At 33.4% G+C, this 23,798-nt stretch overlaps 3 protein-coding genes across 7 annotated transcripts; all 3 read right to left on the bottom strand.

Annotated features, from left to right (window-relative positions):
- Positions 1-2,582: 2,582 nt before the first annotated feature.
- On the bottom strand, positions 2,583-11,840 carry LOC123903813 (GPI ethanolamine phosphate transferase 2-like). 4 transcript variants are annotated; one of them, XM_045953452.1, is made up of 17 exons: positions 11,594-11,840; positions 11,420-11,519; positions 10,300-10,344; positions 10,001-10,168; positions 9,809-9,893; positions 9,624-9,730; positions 8,792-8,872; positions 7,803-7,855; positions 7,621-7,723; positions 6,953-7,096; positions 6,549-6,645; positions 5,721-5,946; positions 5,536-5,629; positions 4,438-5,448; positions 3,475-3,567; positions 3,078-3,361; positions 2,583-2,946 (listed from the first exon to the last, which is right to left on the bottom strand). In XM_045953452.1, exons 1-17 carry the CDS (start codon positions 11,716-11,718, stop codon positions 2,805-2,807), a joined length of 2,958 nt encoding a protein of 985 aa, XP_045809408.1. In that variant the 5' UTR covers positions 11,719-11,840; the 3' UTR covers positions 2,583-2,804. The 4 variants fall into 4 exon arrangements, with proteins under 4 accessions (XP_045809408.1, XP_045809407.1, XP_045809411.1 ...); XM_045953451.1 differs by having other exon boundaries at positions 7,621-7,839; positions 11,594-11,810; XM_045953455.1 differs by lacking the exon at positions 11,594-11,840 and having other exon boundaries at positions 10,001-10,149; positions 11,420-11,493.
- Positions 11,841-13,781: 1,941 nt separating this feature from the next.
- LOC123903812 (inactive poly [ADP-ribose] polymerase RCD1-like) lies at positions 13,782-21,038 on the bottom strand. Of its 2 annotated transcripts, XM_045953449.1 has the most exons (8): positions 20,751-21,038; positions 20,311-20,368; positions 17,107-18,365; positions 16,346-16,587; positions 15,902-16,002; positions 14,868-14,999; positions 14,683-14,778; positions 13,782-14,162 (listed from the first exon to the last, which is right to left on the bottom strand). In XM_045953449.1, exons 3-8 carry the CDS (start codon positions 18,216-18,218, stop codon positions 14,121-14,123), a joined length of 1,725 nt encoding a protein of 574 aa, XP_045809405.1. In that variant the 5' UTR covers positions 18,219-18,365; positions 20,311-20,368; positions 20,751-21,038; the 3' UTR covers positions 13,782-14,120. The 2 variants fall into 2 exon arrangements, with proteins under 2 accessions (XP_045809405.1, XP_045809406.1); XM_045953450.1 differs by lacking the exon at positions 20,311-20,368.
- A 360-nt stretch (positions 21,039-21,398) lies between these two features.
- Positions 21,399-22,564, bottom strand: LOC123903810. The gene has a single exon (XM_045953448.1). It carries the CDS (start codon positions 22,562-22,564, stop codon positions 21,653-21,655), a length of 912 nt encoding a protein of 303 aa, XP_045809404.1. The 3' UTR covers positions 21,399-21,652.
- Positions 22,565-23,798: the final 1,234 nt, after the last annotated feature.

Genomic DNA, 23,798 nt, shown 5'->3' with positions numbered 1-23,798 from the left:
ATACAACACATCATCTAGTCCCATCAAAAATTGATGCACCTTTTCTTCTTCCCTCTGTTTTTCTAACTTCGCCTTGATGTCACATGTGCATCCTTTGCACGTGCAGATTGGTATCTGCTGGTAATTTCCCAATTCATCCCACAAAGCTTTGAGCTTTCCATAGTAATTCACCATGGTCATTCCTTCTTGTTTGCAGCTTGCTAGTTCCGATTTCAGTTGTTGAATTCTTGGTCCATTTACAACTGAAAGTCGGTCTTTAATGTCATCCCATAATTCCTTTGCGTTCTCCATATAAGAAATAGTAGAACGCAAGGAAGCTTCAATGGTGTTTAAGATCCAAGACACCACCATAGCTTGGACAGTCCACCAATCCTCCATTTCTGGTGAGTTTTCATCTGGCTGCTGCACAGTGCCTTCAACGAAACCCCATTTACGCCGTGCACGTAACGAGGTCCTCATAGCCTTTGCCCATTCGTCATAGTTTTCACCACGTAGTTGGACTTGGGTGATTATGCTTCCTGGGTTGTCATTAGAGTTTAGATCATATGGAGATGGTGTCTTCTTTACCATCTCAATTTTTTTCTCAGATTTTCCTTCCACAGGTTTTCCTTCATCATGACTGTGCTCTGATGCCATAATAAAGTGTGGAAAAATCTGTTTCTGTCATATATCAAAACTGCCAATATATACACGATACCTTGCATACTTTTGGTATCAAAATCCCTAAACTTTTGCCTATCAAATATCCTTAATTATTGCCTATAACAACTTGATCAAAAACATACTGTAAATATCAAATGTGTATAATGACAATAAGTACATTTAATAACATATATTTGGTTTCCTATTACTCTTTGCGATTCTTGTTTCACTAATCACTAGTCGTAAAATTAAGCATTTCTCTTTTTGTACCATGGTTTAGTTATTATGTACATAATTTTGGATTTTCATCTGATAACTCACTCCCTTTATTGTTTACTTGATCAATTTTCAAACCATATCAATTTGGATCCTCGGCTACAAAAAATTCCTGCAACTATCTTTGTTGCACTATTATCAACCAATAGATTAGTTGAACAGTAGAGACATAGAAGTAAAGCTCTACATCGTTTCGGTCTCAATTTCTTTTTTATTTTCTAGAGCTTCTATATTCTCAACTACACAAGATAGATTCTCGGTGGTGACTATTTTGATTTGGTCATGTTAAACATTGTCTTCAAGGACAATGATTAAAAAAATAAAAATGAAAACAAAGCCAAGAATTTAAGTAGAAAATATCCTTTTTATTTTTTTAAATTTTAAACATTAAATACACTACTTTTAAAATTATATTACCAATTTACCATTTTTTGTTTCCCTAACCAAGTTTAACATTTTCCTTTTGACTTTTTGGCGCTTATTGCCATTTTCCCCTCTTCGTATTTTAAGTTTGATTGTGTTGATTGAGATTTATATAAAATTGGATAATTTTTAACTCCAATTTGTAGCTTATCCTGTTAATTATTGAGATTTATTTGATTCTATTGTGTTATATATATTGTTCCAATTTCTGGCAAATAAGTGCTGACGAAGCAATGATATCCAGATCTTACCCATGTTGTTCCTACTTTCATCGCCGTATTTACCCAAATTGAAAAAATTGAGCCATTGAATTTTGGCACCCTATATGGTTTATAATTGGTATCTTGAAAAATAATGTCGTCTCCTGTTGTTGCTACCCACAGAAATTGCTTAATAATAACATAACTTTGACGATGAGAAGAAAATCTGAAAGTCGAGATGAACATAGTAGAGCGAGGGCGGTTACCACAGATAAAATAAAATTATGATATTAGACTCAAGTGGTTAATGCAAAAAAAAAAAAAAAAAAGCAAAGTGAAAAAAAATGCATCGTAAGGGTCTTTTACAATTTTCACCTCTACCATCATATTAATCTAACTTCTTCTAAAATAATGTCCTTGCTTTGGTGCCTAAGAAAATGTTTTGGTCCTCAAGGGTGTGTGGGTTCGAACACTTTTGTATATTAAAATTGATTTTATTTTTACAAAGCAAAATGCAAAATTGGAGCAAACAAGAGTTGAACCTACAATCTTCAACACCTTTAACTGCATAATTATCAGCTATGCTACCTCTCAAATTTGGCATTTTCACGTCCAAACAAATATATATAGTACAGTATACACATGTAATTTTATAAAAATAGCAAGAGTATTTCAATAATTTCCTAATTTCCGTGCCACCTCAGCCCACCCCTAGCTCCTCCAGTCCACTGGATGTGGTTTGATGGTTCATGGAATGAACATGAGTGTTTCTAGTTCTAGGTGAATGTGATAGTGGACCGGATAGAGGGTTAAAGAAAATGCATTTCATTTGTTATTGAAAATAGAATACAAAACAAGAACAACCATAATTTGTTCTCCAATTTCTGTTTTTAAAGCTAAAAAACAGTTATTGTTTTCTTTAACGGTTCACACAAAACATTGCTTTCAAACAAGTTTTTTCATCTGTTTGAAAACATAAAAAACAGTAAGCAAACATCCAGTGAATGTACTTAGTTTAAAGGTTAGTTCATGAACTGTGTATAAAAAAAAAAAAAACCCAGTTCATTTTGTAAATTGGCATCAACAGTATGGTCCTATGTAGATAGGTTTCGTTCTGTTCTAAATTTTCTCCTAACGCATCTCCATATTTTACACTTTGTGATACACCCGGAAAATTAAAATAACATTCACTTACTAACTAAGCACTTAAAAGAGCCAAAATTGCTGTTTGACAGTGTAATAATAAATTTACGTTAACATAGATTATCGCGTACCATCTTCCTTGCTAGTTATGGAAAAACTCTTTCTCAGCCAGAAAAGCACTATATATGTATAAATCACAGTTGTGACAACAAGGAAGACCCCAATATAGACACATGCAGTTGCTGCACAGACATAAAGGTACCTGCAGAACAAATAACAGTGTAGTTTGTTAAATGATATATAATGCCAGAAAATCATAATTAATCCTTATTATTTCAATAAATCACAGAATAAAATTGTCTCAATCATTCATCAACTTCAAGGAAGACTCACTTGGGAGAGTAGACGCTCCAAATAAATAAATGGTTCCTCATCAACACTAAGACAATCGTGTATGCTGACAAGAGAATGGAGTTTATGCTCAGTGGTACTAGGCAAGGAAATCCAAGAAAAGACTTAAGAATTTCTCCAGAATTTCCACCGTCGGTAACTAGTGGACAGATTGTGATCTTGATAGAGATGTACATCACCAAAGAAAAAAAGAATAACATTGGGGATGCATATGTAATGATGTACATTAGAACACCTGAAAGGAAGGTTGAATGACTTGAAATTCCCTGCCAACAAAAGGGAAACCTTGCTAAGAAAATAGATATTTATGGAGAATTTAAACCTGAAAATAGTGTGCTCTTTTCGAAAGAATTGCAAAAAGAAAAATAGGAGACATTACAATAAAAGCTCCAGCCACATCAATGGTAGCTAGCGTGTTACTGTTCCCAAGAGCAAAATGGCCTGCCATTCCAAGATTGTACAGAGCAGCAATCTAACAAACACACAGTATCAGTACATGATTTGCATTTTGAGCTCATTAAAATACTCATTATGTATCAAAAAGAAATCACATGAAGCACAGAAACAAGTACATGTAATAGTCATAGTGCAGTTCGCTAAGTTATCAACTCAAAACAATTCACAATATTACAAGTTTACAACCATTTAACTTTTGAATGTAGTGTTATTTACTCGATACACGTTGCTATGGAGACAATTTGCACCAGACTATAAAATAAATATCTTTAGCTCTTCTTCATATGAATCATAATTTGTAAGCCATACAATAGGAATTTTAGTTTTATGTAAAAACAGTATGTTGAGATGTTGGAATATTAACACATTATTAAACAAGAAACTACGTCCATGACTGTATTCAAACTTTAGCTCAAGCAATTCAGGAAATAAATCTTCATATTCCTCAATTTTTGAGACAATATACAAACAATGGCCTATTCAAATGCACGAAGCACATGCTTCTGTTGATTAGTCAGAATAGTTTGTACTCTGTACATGGTGGAAATTTAATGAAAATTCCAATTTGAAAAGGTTTAGCGGCGCAGCTTGTTGCCCACCTACCTTCCATCCATGTGTAATTATCTTGGATAAATATATAAAGATGTTTTAATTTGAAAAGAAATAATGCTTGAAAAATGCAATTGAAACTGTAAACCCTAACCCATTATAGTTTGAAAATTACACAGAAATCAAAACTCCACAAAGAGAACTAAAAGAACCCTTATCTAGTTAGATAATGGAGAAATCATTTTGAGAGTTAGCACTGCACTCTCGAACCCCTAACTAATCTGCTATAAAAAAATAAAATAAAAACTGATATTTATTCATGAATTTTACAACTTACCTCGACCCACTGTTTATTATGATGTGACCCACAAGAAGAGAAAGCAAGCATGTAAGCCAAAATTTGAACATTGAGCAACAACAAAGGCATTGCATTAATCGGTCGTTGAAGCAACAACTGCAGAAGACACCAGAATGTTATGTACATGCACCCTATAACATACAAAGAATCTTTTAAAACAAATATTGGTGTCATATTCTGGATTTCTGTAGGAACAGAAGCAGACATGTAGAGGTTCCATTTTGAGCACTTTTCATGAGTATTCTTAGGCATAACCCATGGCAAAACCAATACAACTGTAACAGTAGTAATTCCCAGAACAGCATAGAAAACTTGAACTGATAAGGTGGCATCCTTATTGTTTGAGGCAGACATGTTCTGATGTTTCATAAAATGCTGCAATACCAACAAACCAGACATTAAAAGGCTCAACCCAATGACCATTACAACTTTTGTTTTGGACTGCAATAGGAATAATAGAAATATGCCCAACATGAAGATTATGACACATGATGTTATCTGTATCAGATTTATATATTGACTTCCAGCCTGCTCAAGCCAGGAAGAAATGTCAGGAAGGTTCGTCCAATTTACACCACCTTGATGCCAGCCTTTCAAAATTCTTCCACAAAAAATAATAAGGAATAACAAACTAATTTGGCATCCTGATGTGTAGTTTTTTTTCTCTGCTGAAATGAGATCACCAACTGCTTTGTTAAGGTCAAACGATTGTATTGCTTTCCGAAAAAATAACAAGCTAATTGTGGATGTTAAGAAATGCCAAATGTAATGCTCTTCCTCAATCATTGAACTTGATCCCATACTAATAACAAGAATCAGGATGCCTAACAAAATGAACACTTCATCCAACTTCCATGGCTTCATATAATTCTCTACATCTTGAATTTCCTGAGCAGGAACTTCTTTGTGGATAACAAATAGAAGTTTTAGCAGTATCAAGCAAGATGTGATCAAAGCAGCAACTCCAAAAGCAAGTGAGCTAATTGGTCTCTGAACAAATACAAGTGTCATGAATCAAAATAACAGAAGGGGAGATATATCTCAAGAGAAACTTTAAGCACAGAAGACCATACATACATCAGTTGCTTTGTGTGATAGCCACTCGCTTGCTCTGCTTAGAAACTCATGATATGCTGCAACAGTGGTGTTGTATCCTTCTGTATTATTAGACCTAAAAAATAAATGGCAAATGAAAAGATGTTGGCAAATATTTCTTGTAGAATTAAGTAAAAATATGAAACAACAACAGGATTGTCGCATACTTAATGACTACTTCATCCCTCCAGGCATCATGAAGAGCGGCGGCGTTTAAATACAAGCAACAAAACAACTTTTCCTTGCTACCTTTGCATTCACTAATTGTGGGTCCACTATCAGTAATGAAAGAATCACATGGAAAATTTCTACAAGACAAATCAGGCAATTGTGCTTGAAGTAATCTGAATAACTGCCATGAGTTCAACTGCAGTGCCCTCAACTTTTGTTCATCTAGATCACCAAAGGAGAAAAAAAAGGACGCAGTTACATAACTTTGCTGCTACGACATATAATATTGCTCAAAGAAACATTAGTATGAAGCACCGAAACTTGTGGGTTTGTGTGTGTCGGCATGTCCGACACGTGTCGGACACTGACACCCAGACAACACATCAAATACTTTGGACAATTGGCCCATTTAATATTTTTTGTTCTTCTTCCCTTCACTCCTTGAATACAGCTGCAGTGAAAAAATTTGAGCAAAAAAGACCAGAAACAAAAAGCTTTCAAAAGTAATATAATAGTTTTTTAATTAGACAGGGTCATCATCTTCATTCTGTTTTGGTGGTCATTTAGTGGCCATCTCGACTCTTGATTTATATCTTCTGTAAATTAGGCTCATATTTAATTTGTAATTATATAATACTATATATCCGTGTTGGCTCATATATTTTCGACATAAGTGGTGGTGACTGTTGATAAATTTGTGTGTGTGCCATGTCTAGTTTCATGTATGTCCTTCATAGAAAATTGGAAAAGATGGGGGAAAATGCCATATCACATTTGGTTTAGTTTGTTTGATAAATAGAGAGAGAGAGAGAGAGAGAACTAACCAGTCAGAGAGTCGACCATTTGAGAGATCAAAACACCAATATTGTTTTTGGGAATAGGCACGCCAAAAAGTAAAGCTAATGTTGGAGCAATGTCAACCTGTTGTACAATACGATGTAAATTGCATACATAGGTAACCACCAAATGCCCAGGATATTTTGTTAAATGGGTAGTTCATGTTAAGTTCAAGATTGAAAAACAAGAAAGCAGGGATGGCTACAAAGTCATTTAAAACATAAAAGGTTCTCCGCATTAGGAAGCATACAAACAAAAATCGGCTAATACACTTGATGCAAGAAGAAACTCTGATGGTTTGCCAACTGTTTTGGCAATACGTTCAGGTTCAAGAGAAGATGTGAGTAGTTCTTGTGATACAACCTACAAGCATGAAGTATAGTTTCATTACCTGAAAAATCGTGTCATGATTGGATAATGTGTGGCTAGAAGCATGGTTTTTTGGTCCAATAAAAAGAGCTAGAGAGTCTGTTTCCTCATACGATGAACCTCCATGATTACCACTTTCTGTCATTCCATGGTCACTGACTACAACCTGGATAGAAATTTATAGCCAGATACTATTTAAAACTTTGAATATTTGAATGGACTTTGTCTTTACAATAATTAATTGAAAAACCCATAAAGAAAATTAGAAAACTTAAATTACACTTCAAAGTACATAACACCAAAGGTATATGATCACAGATGAAAATTCTTATTGCTGTAGGTATGCTCATACTAAACGTTGTGACATGAAAAGCCATGAGAATATACCATGGATGCATGACAAAGCCAAAGGGCCATTGAACATTAACTTAAAAATTAAAAGCAGGCATTTAAGTAGAACTCCAACATATAATTTGTTTTCTTATACAAGCATGCATGTGCAGGCTCACACATGCAAATACATCCTAAATGGAATTTTACAAGTCATATACATTACAAGATAAATAGATAAAATTCACCGAGGAACTCTTCGGTCCTTATTAATGTCTACACGCTACACACCACAATAAACAAGACACGTGAATTCTGTATTGCACAATTCAAAAAAGCAACAAAAAGATAGTCACAAACCAGAAGCGTTTGCCTTTGATCATTTTCAAGATTTTGCAAGATATTAGTATGAATCATCCTCACTACTTCATCCATTTCGGAAAGTTTTGCAGCCATTAATGCACTGAAACAGGAAATGTCCCAGTGAAGCTTAGAGAACAGAATGAAATTACATGTATAGAGCAGAAAGTTAGTGATTATACCTGCTTCGTCCACCAATATGACCAACATGATCCAAGCCTAGATAATGAAGTATCTAAAATAAACTCAGTAAAATGTCTACATATGAAATTAAATCTTCATTGAAAAGCATCATGCAATTCTGAAGTAGACCGAAAAATTCCACATTTGGCGGCATGTATGGTCAAACTATGTAACAGATGGATCTTAATCTTAATTTAATGTAAAAGTGAAACCAACAATTCAGTGCAAAAGTAGATTAATATCTTCTCATAAGTCATGAGTTGAAAGAACTCTGATGATAAGAGATACAAAAAATAGTGTACTATCTAGCTATAAGCAAATTGATTATTGATTGGAACAAATATTAAAACGTAAAGCCAAAAAAGCTATTATTCCTATTTGGTGTAATCATATAGGTAGAACCATACATAGCGGCCCAATTGGAAGAAAAAAACATGATTTGATATATAAAAGTAGAACCAAACCAAACAAATTTTTATAGCAGATAAAAAACAATACGGCTTGTTTGATATGATAGAACCGACATCTCCTTATGTGAATCCATAGAAAAGGTCTAGTGATATATAGTTAGGATTGAAGGAAAAATGTTAACATGCAGTCAAATTGCTTAAGTTCCAAACAACAGCATAACACTCTCTGACTGTCTTCTTTAATCTTGAAAAATTACCAACATATTTCAACTGATTCTTATTGAAATCTGATTCAAGAAATCTATATGTATGGAAATAGTTTTCTTAAAGATAAAAAACAGGAAAAACAAAATTTTAAAATTCGTACACAAGAGAAAGTTATTCTTATATCCAAAACTCAGAAATATGCCACAGAATAAATGGCAACAATGTTTATTGGTAATTGGACGTAACTTCCACCTTTTTGGCCAGAAAAGCAACGGCATAAAAGTCTGGATAGTGTAAAATCATTACAACATGGGAATTCAAAATAAGATTAGATAGGAACAAAATTATGAAGTGGCTATGTAATTACTTACGAGTAAATTCCAGTCATCTCTGCTAAGTTCATCACCAAGATGTCGAGACACATTACGATCCACTTGTACAGTATCTTTAACCTATAGTGACAAGTAACCTCAGAATAACATTGTAAAAGATAAAGCATCCAAAAAATTTATATATATATATATATATATATATATATATATATATATATATATATATATATATATATATATATATATAGGGATTTGCTAATGCACACCCACCATTTTTTATGAAGGTGTGCATTAGCAACGTACACCTTAAGGTGTATTTAACTACTTTTTAGTTATCATTTGCTAACACACACCTTCTAAAAATTAAGTAAGTGTATTATAGCAAATGCCTATAGGAGTTGCTAACGTACACCCACTTATTTTTTAGAAGGTGTGCATTAGCAACATGCACCTCAGGGTGTATTTAACTACTTTTTAGTTATAACTTGCTAACACACACCTTCTTAAAAATAACCGGGTGTACGTTAGCAAAACCCATATATATATATATATATATATAGAGGAGGGATCTGTTGACTCCAAGAGTAAGTCTAACGAGTTACTCTTAATCTTAACCATTAATTTTAATATCAATGAATGGTTGTGATTAATTACTACTAGTCTCTAGCATGAGGTTCTTCTCTCTAAAGAGCAGACTACACTGCTACGGTATCATCTCAAATAAAATGTGTTGCTACAACATTATAAATGAGAAAGGGATCTGATAATGTACAGCAAATTATAGTAATTGCTGATAACTAAATGAGTAGTATAGCTTATTTGGGGGGCATAAGACCAAGTCTATATGCTGACATGTACATTGAAGACTTACAAAAAAACTGCTAACTCCGTCATGCCGTGCAAAGAAACCAGGAAATAACTTCAGCCATGTATTATCACCATGCATTACCATTTTCCATCCAATCTTAAAGAATTGTGCTGCAACAAATACTGAGGGTATCACTACTGATCCAAGAAAATTCAAATGAGTTCAATTTTTCAACATGCTCAACTAACCAATAAGATTGTCATCTGAATAAGCCTGGGAGTTAAAGTTGGAAGCTACATCCAGGAAGCCCCCTATTGCTCCAGAAACCATGGCCTGGAACAACAAACACAAGATAATAATAAGATAGAAAAAGAAAAAGTAAACTCAAATCAATATGCTCTCTACACACTTCCACATTTGAAACTGGAATTGACACTAACTTTCAAACGAGGCATGGTAACTGTTGGCGCTGCAGCTATTGCATGATATCCCACACCCATTCCATTTGCTAGCAATGACTGGGTGTATGGCATAGCTTCCATAAAAGCCTTGCTTGGTGGCTGACCCATCTTACCAAGCACAAATTCTGCTGGAAGACCATCAATGACCTATAGTAAATTACTTGTGTGAGAGAAATTAATATCTTCAATGATCGCCTTAGACCACGAACAACCAAAAACAAATAAAATTATCAAATCATAGACCTCAGAAAATATGAAATTATGGCAGCTGTGTATACCATTAAGATGAGTCGATCATAAGAAGGAGGCATCTCAGATACTTCCTACACAGAGAACATTTTTCCAAACAGTTCAGTAACAATAAAACTAGAAGCAGAAATGAAATCAGATTAAATCATCTAATCACAATCTATTATGAGCAAACCGAAGTCCCTAAGAATTTATTCCATATCGAAAATTACTGTATAGCATATGAATACCCACATTCATGAACATGACATATGATCCAACTAAAAGGCGTGTCCAGTATCCGACACATGTGACTACATTCAATCACTTCAATTTTCAAATTATTAACCGTGTCAACATGTCATTGTTGTACTCCCTCCGTTTCAAAATGAGTTTCATTTAAGGTTTTTGCACACAGATTAAGAAAAGCAATTATATTGTCCAAAGATATGACAGTTTTACTAAACTAACCCTATTAACTATTGGTGTGTTTCTCACCATCATAAATACAAAGTGAAATCTAATACTTTGGGAATAATGTATATAGTTATAGTTAGAGGGCACTATTGGAAAATTTTACATTGAAAAGTGGCACTCATTTTGAAACAGATGAAGTATTTGGTATATGTGTCTACGTCGTGTTTGTGTCACTGCTTCATTCCTAATCATGGAGCAAACATTTGCTTTCCATTTTAAAATATAGTCCTAGTTCCAACTATATCAAACAACTTAATTGTCGAGTCAAGTTTATCTTCAACCATTAATAAATACTCCCTCCGGTCCTTAATATAAGAGAAATTGTAATTTTTAGATTCATTGAAAATCTAATAATGTTACATTAGATTCTCAATGAATCTTAAAAGTAAAATTTCTCTTATATTAAGGACCGGCAGGAGTAATAAGCAATCGAATAATGGAGCCATTTTATTAGTGCAAGTCGGTTAGCATAGTTTTGGTACTAAAATTTCATTATTACACCTAAAAATCTAAAATACCACAACATAACAATCCCTACAAATCTCCAATTCGTAACAAATAGAAATAGAAATGGAATGAATCTGCATATACTGTTATTTGATATCAATCTAACTCGGTATATGTCTAAAACCACAAAAAAAAAATCATCAACGATCACAAAAACCAATGGAATTTACAATTCAGCATTACAACCTGATACAAAAACCTCCGGCGATCTGGAGGCAGAGTTGCTTCATTCGGATTCGCTTCGACACCGTCATCACAGGTTGGACGTCGGAAACTCTCAGAGCCACTAAAAACGAAAAGAAAATCAAATGAACGCGTGCGAGAGAGAATTGAAGTGAAGTTGAAGTTGTTAGTTAGTACCTGTAGCCGGATAGAAGTGGTTTGACAGGGAAGAAAGCGAAGACGAAAAGCGAGAGACCGATGAACTGGATGATGAGTGCTGATATGGTGAATAGTGTTAATTTTGTGCATGAAATTGAAGACATTTTAACGGGTTTTTTTGGATGGATGGATCCAAATGGTGAACGTAGAGAGAATAGGAAGATGAACGATGTGGCGGAAAGAGGAATATTACTTTGCTGCCACTATCGTTTTGCCAATTTCACATATTTTATTTGATATTTCTTTAAAAAAAATACATTTTTGTTTTACATATTCTAGTTGATTTGTGGTTTTAGTTTTTTAATTAATCAAGCTTTTTTCTTTTTTATTCGCACATAATTTGAGAATGAAGAACTTTTGTTTTTAAATAATGTTTTGTCCTTTATTTTTTGTTTCAAAATATAGAATAATACACTAATTCATTGTTATTGTGATTTCCAAACCTTCTTAGGTTAGATCGGAAAGTCCACATAAAGATAGTTCTATTGCTGAATTTTTGCAAATTTAGATTAGCTAAAAACGAAAAATTGACCTTTTGAAAATCCCGATCGTTGGAGATGAAGAGGATGCTCTCACCCTCGTGCTTGATTTTATTTTCTTTGTGATTTCTTGTGCTTGATTTCATTTTCTTTGTGATTTCTTTTTTCTTGCCATATGCTTTTTTAGGACGCTATTTCATATAAATCATGATTTTTATACGATATTACTTACATGTTTTGTTATAAAATTCTCTCAAAATTTAACTAGTGAAATACAACGGGTCCGTTTGAATTGACATATTTTTTAACTTATATGAAACAACTTATTCAAATAAATAAACTTTTATGCAGTATTATGAGAAAACAACTTATAAAGATACAATTTTTGTTGGTGAAAACTTATGAATTAACATGAAACTTTATTTATTTGCATAAACTATAGCTTATTTTTGAACTTATAAAAATAGCGTATACAAAAATAATAAGTTGTTTGCATAAGCTGTTTTTTGGCATAACTTACTTTTAGCATTTATGATAAGCTCTTTTCTCATAAACTACCTTAAAGAGCTTTGTTTCTACAAGTTTACTACAGGATTGACAAAATTTACTAGTATGAGAAATTTACTAGCCCTTTTCTCATAAACTACCTTAAAGAACTTGTCATAAGCTGTTGTATGAGAAAATCTACCTACAAGTTTGAGAAAAGTTGCTGCTTTGTTTCTACCCATTATTTGGTCAAACTGAACCAATTGGATAGTTTACCCTCAAAACAAAAATTATATTTGTAATCTTGACACCCTAAGCTTTCCAACGAGTGGTCGTTTACTCAAATCGGATATTATTTAGTTTTTCAAATAAATTGTGGAAGTTGAGAGTCTAATGTTGAATTTATGCAGAAAATCTGGAAAAAAATTTGGAACACAAAGTTTTGGTTTTTATTAACCGAATCTTTTGAGCATGACAAAAAACTTCGGTTCGTACAAACCGAAGTACCCCAAGGGCAAAAACAAAAATTCAAGGGTAAAAAAGAAAGGAGAATGTTAACTTGTGCCCTTAAGGGCATATGTTAAGGAGATAAATATGGAAAAAATTTATTGAACTTGTGGTGCATTCAATTCTCTAAACATTAAATTTTTTCTATCATTAAATACTATATTTCTATTTTTAGGTAGCTTATCATGTGCCCTTAGGGCACAAGTTAACATAACCCAAAAAGAAAAGCGGGGGGGGGGGGGGGAAGGGTCGGGAGAAAACATCTAAAGTATGATCATTTAATTAGTCAAAGAAAAAATATGAATAAATATTTTATAGAAGGAACACAATAATTCAAACTACAAATAATGAAAAATAATTTCAAAGAGTGCGACTAGAAATGAAATATCTCAATGAAACCTTATCAAGCTAATGGGCAATTGATGATATTGTTTTTTTTATAATATTAATAGAAAAGAAACATAAAACTCTACTACACGATAATAATTGTTCTGAAATATTTTTCTCATCCCAATGAAAAATCGCAAAGCATAAATAAATGAATATCTCAGACTTTTATTAGTAGAGAATTGATAATACTCATAAGCATGAAACAAAAACATCTCTTGCTGAATAAATGATAAATAGATACGGTAAAGAAACAAATAAAAATCTATGGCGACCCATCAACTAAGATTCTCAATCCAACAATCCGGTGCGAAAAGACAGCTCAATTTGAAGTGTAAAAAACAATAAGGACAATCCAAATACAGTTTTATGATAAAATAAAATCCAACGTTTAGGTTTAAACTATATTGTGCTTGACGGTGCATCTGATCAAAGATTGTTCAAAGCAAACTCAAAAGAAGTTCTAAAAGCAAGTATGTTCCATGACGAAAATAGGAAGCAATCAAAAGAAAATTTAAAAGCACAGTTATCCCAAGAACTTAACAATATTCACATGTTCAGTTTGGCTGGTGCAGAGTGTTCCATCCAAGTTAAGTCGGCAAAGTTTGAAGAGTAAAGTTGACCTCCCCATACATAATGAGGTAGCCTCAGGATTCCATTTTGACCACGCAAGATGATTGGGATGGTATCTGCAAGAAGCAATTACAATTAGGAGGTATAAGTATAACTACATAGCAGATACACCACTCACTAGAGTCAGGGATTAAATCGAGGAAGAAAATTGGAACTAGCGGCCTAATGCGCTTACGGATCAAAAAAGGTTGTGGGTTCAACTCAAGCTATATTAAATTGTGGCATTTTTTGGTATTTTATTTTTTAGGGGCAGGGTGCCAAAGTTCAGTTTTTTTTTTTTTTTTGACAAAAGTTCGGTTTTTATTACCAACGGGTATATAGGTACTGCAAAAGGTACCAACATGGCAACATCCAATTTCATCTTCATTTTACCATTCTTCTTGATGCCAATTTTCAAAACAATGACAATTCTCTCTAGCCGTTCTTTAGCTTATTGCATTTACTATATTATTTTAGACATTATTTTTCCTTTGCTTAAAAAAACATTATTTTTCCTTCTGAAGTATAGCTTTAAGAAGGCATTAGTTACCACAGCAGAAGAACATGCAGAAAAAATCAAAGTCAAGAGGAAAGTACCTTGCGATGATGACCAGATATTGCATCTCTCAAGAGAGCATCTCCCACAATATCCTTCAACTTCTTCACAAGATCAACACGAGTCATCTTTTTTGACTGGTGATTATCAGAAAACAATAACAGTTTATATTAGAGAAGTCAAGACAGAAAGGGGCATCCAAGTAAAGGGAGTTTACATTACATACCTTGAAGTCCAGATAATGCATATTGATAACTTCCATATCCTCAGCAAGAACCTTGTCTCTAATAGCATCAAAAAGCATAGGAAAAGACACCCAAGGGGATGTTGGAGCTTTAGGCAAACTAGTTGCTGTTCCCTGAGGTATCCACAATTCAAAAATTGATTGGATAGTTTTCTTTATTGACAACAAATCTTAACAATAGAGCATTTCAAACCAAAAGCAAATTTAGGATAAAAAAGAACCCAAAAGTGTTGTGCATTTAGCAATAACACGCTACTACATGCACACATTTGACTGTGGACTGATGCTTTTTGATCTGACTGAATTGCTTGATAAAACAAATTGAAATTTCAAAACCTTGATGTAACAGAAATCTATAAAATATCCTTATTAGAATTTAAAAAGGAAAAAGTATATCAATTGTAAAATTTTATGCAGTAGGTAATATGATTTTAGACTACAAACAGGAATATTTCCCCAGAAAATCATGTGAAGCATTGTTATCACTACGTTAATACGTTATCACCATCATTCCTTTTACCTATGCAATTATTTGGAAATTAAATTAATCTCCTGTCTCATCTAAATAATTTTCTGCATTCAAAAATCCTAATTGATGCCGCATCTCCAGAACTGATCTGAGTTCAAAAACTATTTGCAGCAACTTTTCTTAGCACTGAAAGCAACATGTTTTTAATTTTAATCATTATACTATAACTAGCAGACAACTTCAGACAAGGAAAACCTTCATTGAATTCTCAATTCCTTTATATTCTGGATTTAATCCTTTTACAGATAAGCAACCCATTTTTCAGAACCAGGCATAATTTCTTGCACAAACTAAAGCATCAAATCCAAGTTAAACTGATTTGCTTTCTTTTTACAAAAGATCAACCGCATTGGCTATCTATCTTAATATCAAGAGATAAATTTAAACAAAGTAAAAAAATATAAAATAAGTAAAATTGGTAGTTACATATAAAAAATACACCGCCCGTCACAATGGAAATATATGCTCAAAATACCAAAGAACTTACGGAGTCTACTGTCGAAGACGCAGAGCGAGGCAAGATTTTAGGACCATGGCTAGCTGAATTAACCTCCAAAATATTTTTCTTATTCTCACTTCCCGAAAGGCCTGTAAAAATGCATAAAAAATCAGTGATCAAGAAAGCAACATGTTTCCAAAAGGAAGGGCACTCGTACAACTTAGCAGCGGAAACAGAAGACTATGTCATTGACAAGACATGAAGTGATCCATTGACAATGAGGGAGCTCAAGTGCCCAACCAGAAGGAGATATCAACAATCTAGGGATGAAACCTTCCATCCAAATGGAAACCGTATTCAACTAGTTCCTCTGATCAACTCATTAAGTACCATATAAAAATATTATAAACACGAAATGGATAGGATCTTTTTATGTTAGGAAAATATAAAGAAATAGAAGACATAAAAAAAACTAAAGGAACAATGTTTCACCTTCAGCATTAGAAGAGACCTTGAAACTAACAACAAATTCTGGATAGATGTGGGTGTTCGTATTCATATTCCATACTATATAGTATCTTGGATTGTGGATGTCATCCACCCCACTATCAAAGTCACAACTACTGGGACGAAACTGTCTAGTGCCAAGACGGAGAAGCTCCATATTCCCCATAATTACACGGCAAAAGATCAAGTGTCGAACCCCATTTTCGTCAACATCACAGTATCTAGCACTGTAAATAAGCCAAACTTGAATCCTTCTCTAAACATTACAACAGAATAATCTAGAAATCTAGTATAAAAATACATATATGATAAAAAAAAAATGAACAGTAAAGACAACGTTCATGTATAAGTAAATATGGGGGGAGTTCTTAGCATGCAACAAAAAACATCAAATTTATAATACTTTCAAGGAAAAACATTAACCAACACAGCAATAATAGTGACTAAAAAAATTACCATGAAGAGATGGGGGAGTTCTTAGCACGCAACAAAAATATCAAATTTATAATATTTTCAAGGAAAAAAATTAACAAGACCGTAATAATAGTGACTAAAAAAATTACCACGAAGAGATGTATTCTTAGAACTCCATCCTTAAATATATATGATCTAAAATCAAAGGAAGGAAGCTTCTACATTGCGATTCATTTTGGTTTAACTAAACAAATTATTTGAATAACTTCATCAATATTATTAGTATTTAGAAGATTTTACTGTTAAAATATAATAATGATTAGAAATTCAACCTGGCAAAGGGACAAGTAGCGGCTGCAAGATGAACACCTGTGCCATGTGTGCATTTAGATGCAGATAGTCCACAATGACCAAGCCCACACTTCATCATAGTAGATAGTTCTCCTTTAGAAGAAGCAAGCCAAGCATATCGAACATTAGCATCCCCACGACAATTTTTTGTAATTTCAGCTTGCTTCTCAAAAAGCTCAAATCGTGATTGCATTAATGTACTTGAGAAGGGGTAAATCTCAACTATGTCAGCACTAACAAAACTACCAATTCCCTTAAGAAACATCTTCTGTACAGTATCCAAATCTAACTTTCCATATACAGCTTCATTATAAGCATTAAAACCTATATCATTATTTTGCTCAATGGCCTCACCAACATTTCCCATTTCATTACTGCTATCTTCAATTTCTAAATCATTTTGATTGCAGGCTTGTTTAGCATCGATTTCAATATGCTTAACTATAACATTGGACTCACCACTGCACTCCCCCAACTTGGATTCATTCACTCCATTTATTTCAATTTCTAAATGTAATTTAATTTCATTAGATTCATTAGGATATTCATGACCTTTTCCCCTGTCCTGATTGCAGAGATCATAAGGCCCTTCATCAGAAGTGGCATAAATTTCGGGGAAAAAGCAGCACCCTGTCTCATCAATCCAAGCAATAGGTTGCTGCAAACCAGTTTTCAAATTCATCTGATACATGTGCAAAAAACTCAGCACAAGATGATCGCCATTTAACTCCACCTCGGCAGCTGCTTTCTTTGCATCAAAATCTTTCCTAACCAAGTCAACAACGACCTGAGGAAAGTCCTTCCATCCGCCATTTTGATAGACCATCAAACGTTCTGGGCGTCCGCTCTTCTTATAATTCATATAATACCTAACCAACGACTGCCCAAAAGTAATCTCTGAGTTCGTCGCCTTGCTTTTGTACCTGTTCAATCTCATCCGTTTAACAACCTTGTTTCTTTGTGATATTAGTGATGTCCATTGAGGTAACACTGAACGCAGAGCTCCATCTGGACATGTATTATATCGAGAAGCACGCTTACGCTTCAGATTGAGCACAGCCCTACCCAATGCCTGTTCGTTGTTTGCTTCCATTTTTCTCTACTAGATCAATATCTTTAAACACGTTCAAATATAAAATCTCAGATGTAGCAGTCAGATAGAATTCTAGGCCTTGGCCGGATTTAAATAGAGTGTGCCAGTGACGGTGAGGACAATGACATCAAGAATATTTGGAACTCCCTAGATATATAAGATAAATTAGAATATGGAACTAATGTATAGAATCATGTACAAGTCATTATAAAGTTGACATGATAAATAATAAATTAATCAATAGAAGTATTCCATGTGTGACAAAACACTGCGGCTTTTAGGTGATATTTGTAAAAATACTATCTCCAAGAAGCTAAGAAAAATATTAAAGGCAAAGAAAACTTCTCCATTTATTTCCATTTTCGTCCATAGATTAATAGTATAGCAACAAAGTCTTTAATAAGTAATCTGGTCAGTATTGCATATATAAATAGTAAGGAGAAAGACCCATGCTTTCTTAAGCTTCTAGCACCACGTGTGCCGCTATAAAAGATCATACGCTGTAGAACAATTTATTCAGGGTTACTAACATACTAAGCCCACCTCAATCTTTCAAAGCCCAGCTATAACCTTAGGCTTTGTTTGGGATTTGGAAGGGAAATGAAGGGGAGTGTTTTGGGGAGAAAGGGACGAGCAAAGGGGAAGGAAGGATAATCTCCCACCTTGCATGCAGATAGAACTAAACCTCTCCCAAATACGGCGAACTTAAAAAAAATACAGTTTGGAAGGATTTGAAAACTAATTCAAATAATTTCTCTCATTATAAACAAGTAAAATATTAATCACAAGACTTTCCCTCCAAAAACACCCTCCAAATAAGGTGAGGATTCCCCTCATTCTAATAATAATATATTAATCACCAGTCCTCCCCTTCAAATAAGGTGATGGCTTCCCTCATCCTCCCTCCCCTCCCTTTCCCCCCTAACTCCCAAACAAAGTCTATAGACCTTATGAAAAGGCCACATGCTACCATTTAAAATATGAATAATATTTTTAAATAAAAACAGAACAGACAATGTAAAAGCGAAATATTATAGAAGATGCTCATGCATCACCCTGTTGACCCTTCTGGAAGATAAACATCTAATTGACATAGACTTATCTTCTGACCAATAAGCTACATGCAACACACAATTTTGCCAAACTTTTTAAATACATCGGTATTTTTCAGTGCAATAATTAGTATCTCACTTCTCAAAAGCCCAAAAAAGAAAATAAGGAAAAAATAAATAAGCAAAATAATGTACTAGTTTCATGTTTATGTTTATTTGAAATCAATTAATGATGCACCGTTGATTATTATTATTATGATTATTATCATTTTAATGATCAAACACACAAAAGTTCTTATAAATTTAAAATTTGTCATTATCTGATATTATAATCTACATTTACTTATACTTTTAAAAAACTTTCATTTTAAAACATTTGACAAAGAATCAAATAGTTTTAAATGTATTCAATAAACATCAAATAAGATCAAAGAGAGAGGTCGGAAACTAACAAAACTAACAATTTTTATTCGTCCGATAAATCTAAAAATAACCCGCATAAAGAGAATGTGTGATTAATAGCTCTTAGCCTATTATCTCCAAACTTGTCGTGAAGGGAAACTAACAAAACCAACAATTTCTATTCATCCGACAAATCTAAAAATAAACCACATAACATATAGAGAATGTATGATGAATATATCTTAACTTAATCTCTCAAAACTCAAGTTATCAAGCAAAAATAATTCCATAAAGGGTTATGTTAACAAGTGCCCTAAGGGTACTAGTTAAGCATATGAAAAAATTTAAACTTTAAAAAGGTTGAATACACCAAAATTTCAATATTTGATAACTTAACAAGTGAGCTAAGGGAACTCTTTTAGCATTTCCGTTTAAAAAATGGCATACAAGGCAGCCTTGAGGATTTCTTAGTCTTGAATAAAAAAATCATCTAAGTTTCCAACAAGTATTAGTGCTCAAATCCGAAAGAGTCATCGAGCATAACAACGAAGTTAAAAGAACAAGAAATTCATATATCAAACAAAATTAACAAAAAACCACAAAATTGACTAAAAGCATATTAAAAAAGTTATTCATACCAAGCACTGCTTTTACCGTTCACACTGTACATTCTTTTCTCTGAAAACACCTATAATCCTGATCATGAAACCAGGAAACAAAAATACAAATCAGACGAAGCTAAACATATTTCACCAAATTAAAATAACAAAACAACAACTATCAACAACTAAATCCAAATAGATCAAGGAATCAACAAAACCAAAAAAAAAAAAACTATCAAATTCACTTGCATCCACAAACTAATCCCCAAAAATTTACAGAAAACACAAAAATCGATAAGAAAACTCAGAACAATCGAAAACAACGCCGATCTACAAAAATCCAAGTTCCAACGTCGAAGTCAACAGATACAAAAATTCCAAAACCCGATAAAGTAACAAATTCATACAATAACAAACAATTATTCAAATCTGAATCCAAAATCATGAAAACAAAATCAACAAAACCGATTATTCACCTATTCCTCTCGATTTTTGTTATTATAGGTTTTTTCTCATCAATTAGAATTTCAATTTCAATTTCAATTTCAGGATGAGGTTTATGAATAGGAATAAGAAACGAGAAACCCTAGGTGGATGAGGCGGCGGAGAAAAGGTTCGAGAAAGACGGCGCCTGAGAGAGAAGGGATTAGGACGGTGGGGCTTTTATTGGTGGCGATTTCGTGAGGAGTCATTCACACTGTTTTCCTCTTTTCCAAGCAACCTATCGATGAAGATTCTTCTTAGGGTTTCGTAATCTTACCTGCCACGTGGGTGCATTTTCGTCACAGGTTCATTTTATTGGACTGTCATCGTTTTTTTCGCGTTTTGCATTTTTATTTTTTTATTTTTGAGTTATTTTTTTGGGAATAATTTTTGAATTTTTTTAACTGAAGCCATACGTTCTCGAATCGCTTTTCTCTAACTTTGTGGTACGAAAGGTAGGTGACTTTGAGTCACTTTTATGCGTTTGATCAATCAAGTGTACCATAACTTGCCACGTGTCTAGCTTTCTTTTTTTTTTGATTTAAACCTTGGATAGATGTTACGCTCTGATACCAGAGTTTTCAGAAAAGGAGTCTGAGTTTTCAGCAGAGGTAGCTGCATTTGCGGAAGGTAATCTTTCGAGGGTCTTTTGAATCCTTGAGAGATTTAAGTCTCTTTGGAGACATTTTTGAAAACTTCTGACGTCGTCTTCATCATATGTTTGGGTTTGTGATGCCCATTCTATAGTGCCTTCAAGGCGCTCTATATTATACTTAACCACATCATAGAATCCGTAGATATGTGTGGGATCTCTTTCTAGAATCATTTTTAGAGTTTTTTGGTATTCTTCTAACTCTAATTCTAAAAGATATGCCCAAGTTGCTCCAGGCATTTCTTAGATTTTTCTATCTAAATTTTGGACTTGTAAGGATAGTCCTTCTATTGAACTATGTAGCTTACTTAGCTCTTTTTGTTCTGAAATATAAAAATCTTTTTTAGGTGGTGTTATTCTAAGGCTTTTGCTTCTAAATAACGATTTGTCTTCTGTTTCCTCAAACAGATCTCTATCAGCTTCTATCAAAGAACAACTATTTCTTGCTAGACTTCTGAATATAGGTGATTTTAGAGTTACTATAGGTGCAAACAATTCGTCAATATGAATTGTGTCTTTTCCTTTGAATTCTATACTATGATGTGAATTACTCAAAGCATAGTTAATTCTATAGTAAATGGTAAAGGGGTGATTACCTTTTTTCATAAAATTTTTGTTTTTCATTTTATAATGAAAAACTATAGACCTATCAAGATCTTTATCTTTTAGGGATAAACCAATTTGTAAATTTATATCAAATTTGATTTTACCATATTTTAGATTGCAATTTCCTTTTGCAATTGTTGCTTGATCTGTGTCTAGAATTCTGGAGTCTTTTAAGGCTATTTCTAGAGGTGAATTAATACCTTTCATAAAAGTACTTTTAATTAAAATCTGAATGGTCGATATATGAATATAACCAATTTTAGATCTTTCATTTTCTGAAAAGGTTTTAATTCTTTCTTTAAGTTGAGTTGTATCTATAGTAGATATAACTATATTTCCATGAGTAGAATCAATGGGAATTGCTTCTTCTCCTGTCATTATTCCAAATTTCAGAATATTTTTTCTTGAGAAAATATTTTTGAACATGTTATATTTTCTTTTGAAATTTTCTTCTGCAGTTAAAGATAATTCTGCACTTTCTATTTTATTATCACAGATAACATCTGTGTGATAGCTAGATGTTTCTTCGAAATATGATACTTCAGTCATATTGATTTTTGAAATATTTTAACATGTATTTGAACATTATTTAAACAGAACTTTGATATTCTATAGTATTGAAAGATGTTATTTAAATTTAACATAAACATGTTTATACCTGATTTGATATTCTTGAATTTGATTTTGAATTGATGACTTTCGTCTTTGTTATCAGTCCACTACGACCGTCTATGATTCTTTCGAATTTTGATTGGTGAACGCTCCAGAGTATTACCTCAACGTTCTGATAGCTCCAGAGTATTAGCTCAACTATCAACACTAAAATCTTAAGATTTTAGGAGAAATGAAAAACTTCATTCAAACTTAATTTCATTCTGATTACAAACGAGCATCAAGGCTCTTATTTATAGCGGAGTAGGACTTACAAGTAGTTCACATGTCCCTATCCGTGACAGCTATTAAAGCAAAAGAAAAACGCACTAAAGAAAACGGACAAACAATAATTTACATAAAGTAGATGCCTTAGTGATAAGGCAGTCTTATCCGACCCTACATAGTGGGTGGCTGCTTTTCTTTGTCTGCCACTACATTGTGACGTGTTGTTTTCCACTGAGTGCTTCTTTGTCGTTTTGTGCCGACGATTTTGGCGGACAGATTTCACACATGTGACCTTTGTAACTTTGTGTAAAATTTCTACACAGTTCTTCTCTAATTACCATGGGTAATTTTGTGTAGTCTTCCTTTAGCTGGTCAACTCTTTCTTCAAGATTTTTAACAGCCTGTGAATCTTTCTCCTTGGCTGGCTTTCTGGAATCGCTGTAAACGACTGTTGATGGATCGTCGTAAACAACCCTGTAGTTTGTTTGCTGGGTTAACCTGGTAACCTTTTGTCTGAAGTGTTTCATCTGTGCAATGTAACTGGCTGGGTGCCATTCATTTTTTTCTTTCGACATAGTTGGATATGTCTTGTTTGATATCCCTATTTTGATGAGATATTGTGGTTTTATAGTTAAATCCAGAGTAATTTCATCGTACCATGGATATGTTGAATCAATTTGAAGGAATATTTCTTTTCCTTTGGCAAAGAGATTGTTGAATTTTTGTACTAGGTTTTGAAGTTCTTTTGGAAAGTATTTGAGTTCTCCAAAACTTCTTTGTTCTTTTTCTTCGAGATAGATTGTGCTGATCAATCCATTTTGAAAGAATGATAGACAAAGCTGATTGTCTATTCCTGGAAGTAGGACCGTTTTTGAACATCCATACTTGTTTGTTGGGTAGAAGC

This window comes from Trifolium pratense, linkage group LG2, assembly GCF_020283565.1.
Source record: "Trifolium pratense cultivar HEN17-A07 linkage group LG2, ARS_RC_1.1, whole genome shotgun sequence".
Lineage (NCBI taxonomy): Eukaryota > Viridiplantae > Streptophyta > Magnoliopsida > Fabales > Fabaceae > Trifolium > Trifolium pratense.
This window is presented reverse-complemented; position numbering and strand designations above follow the sequence as displayed.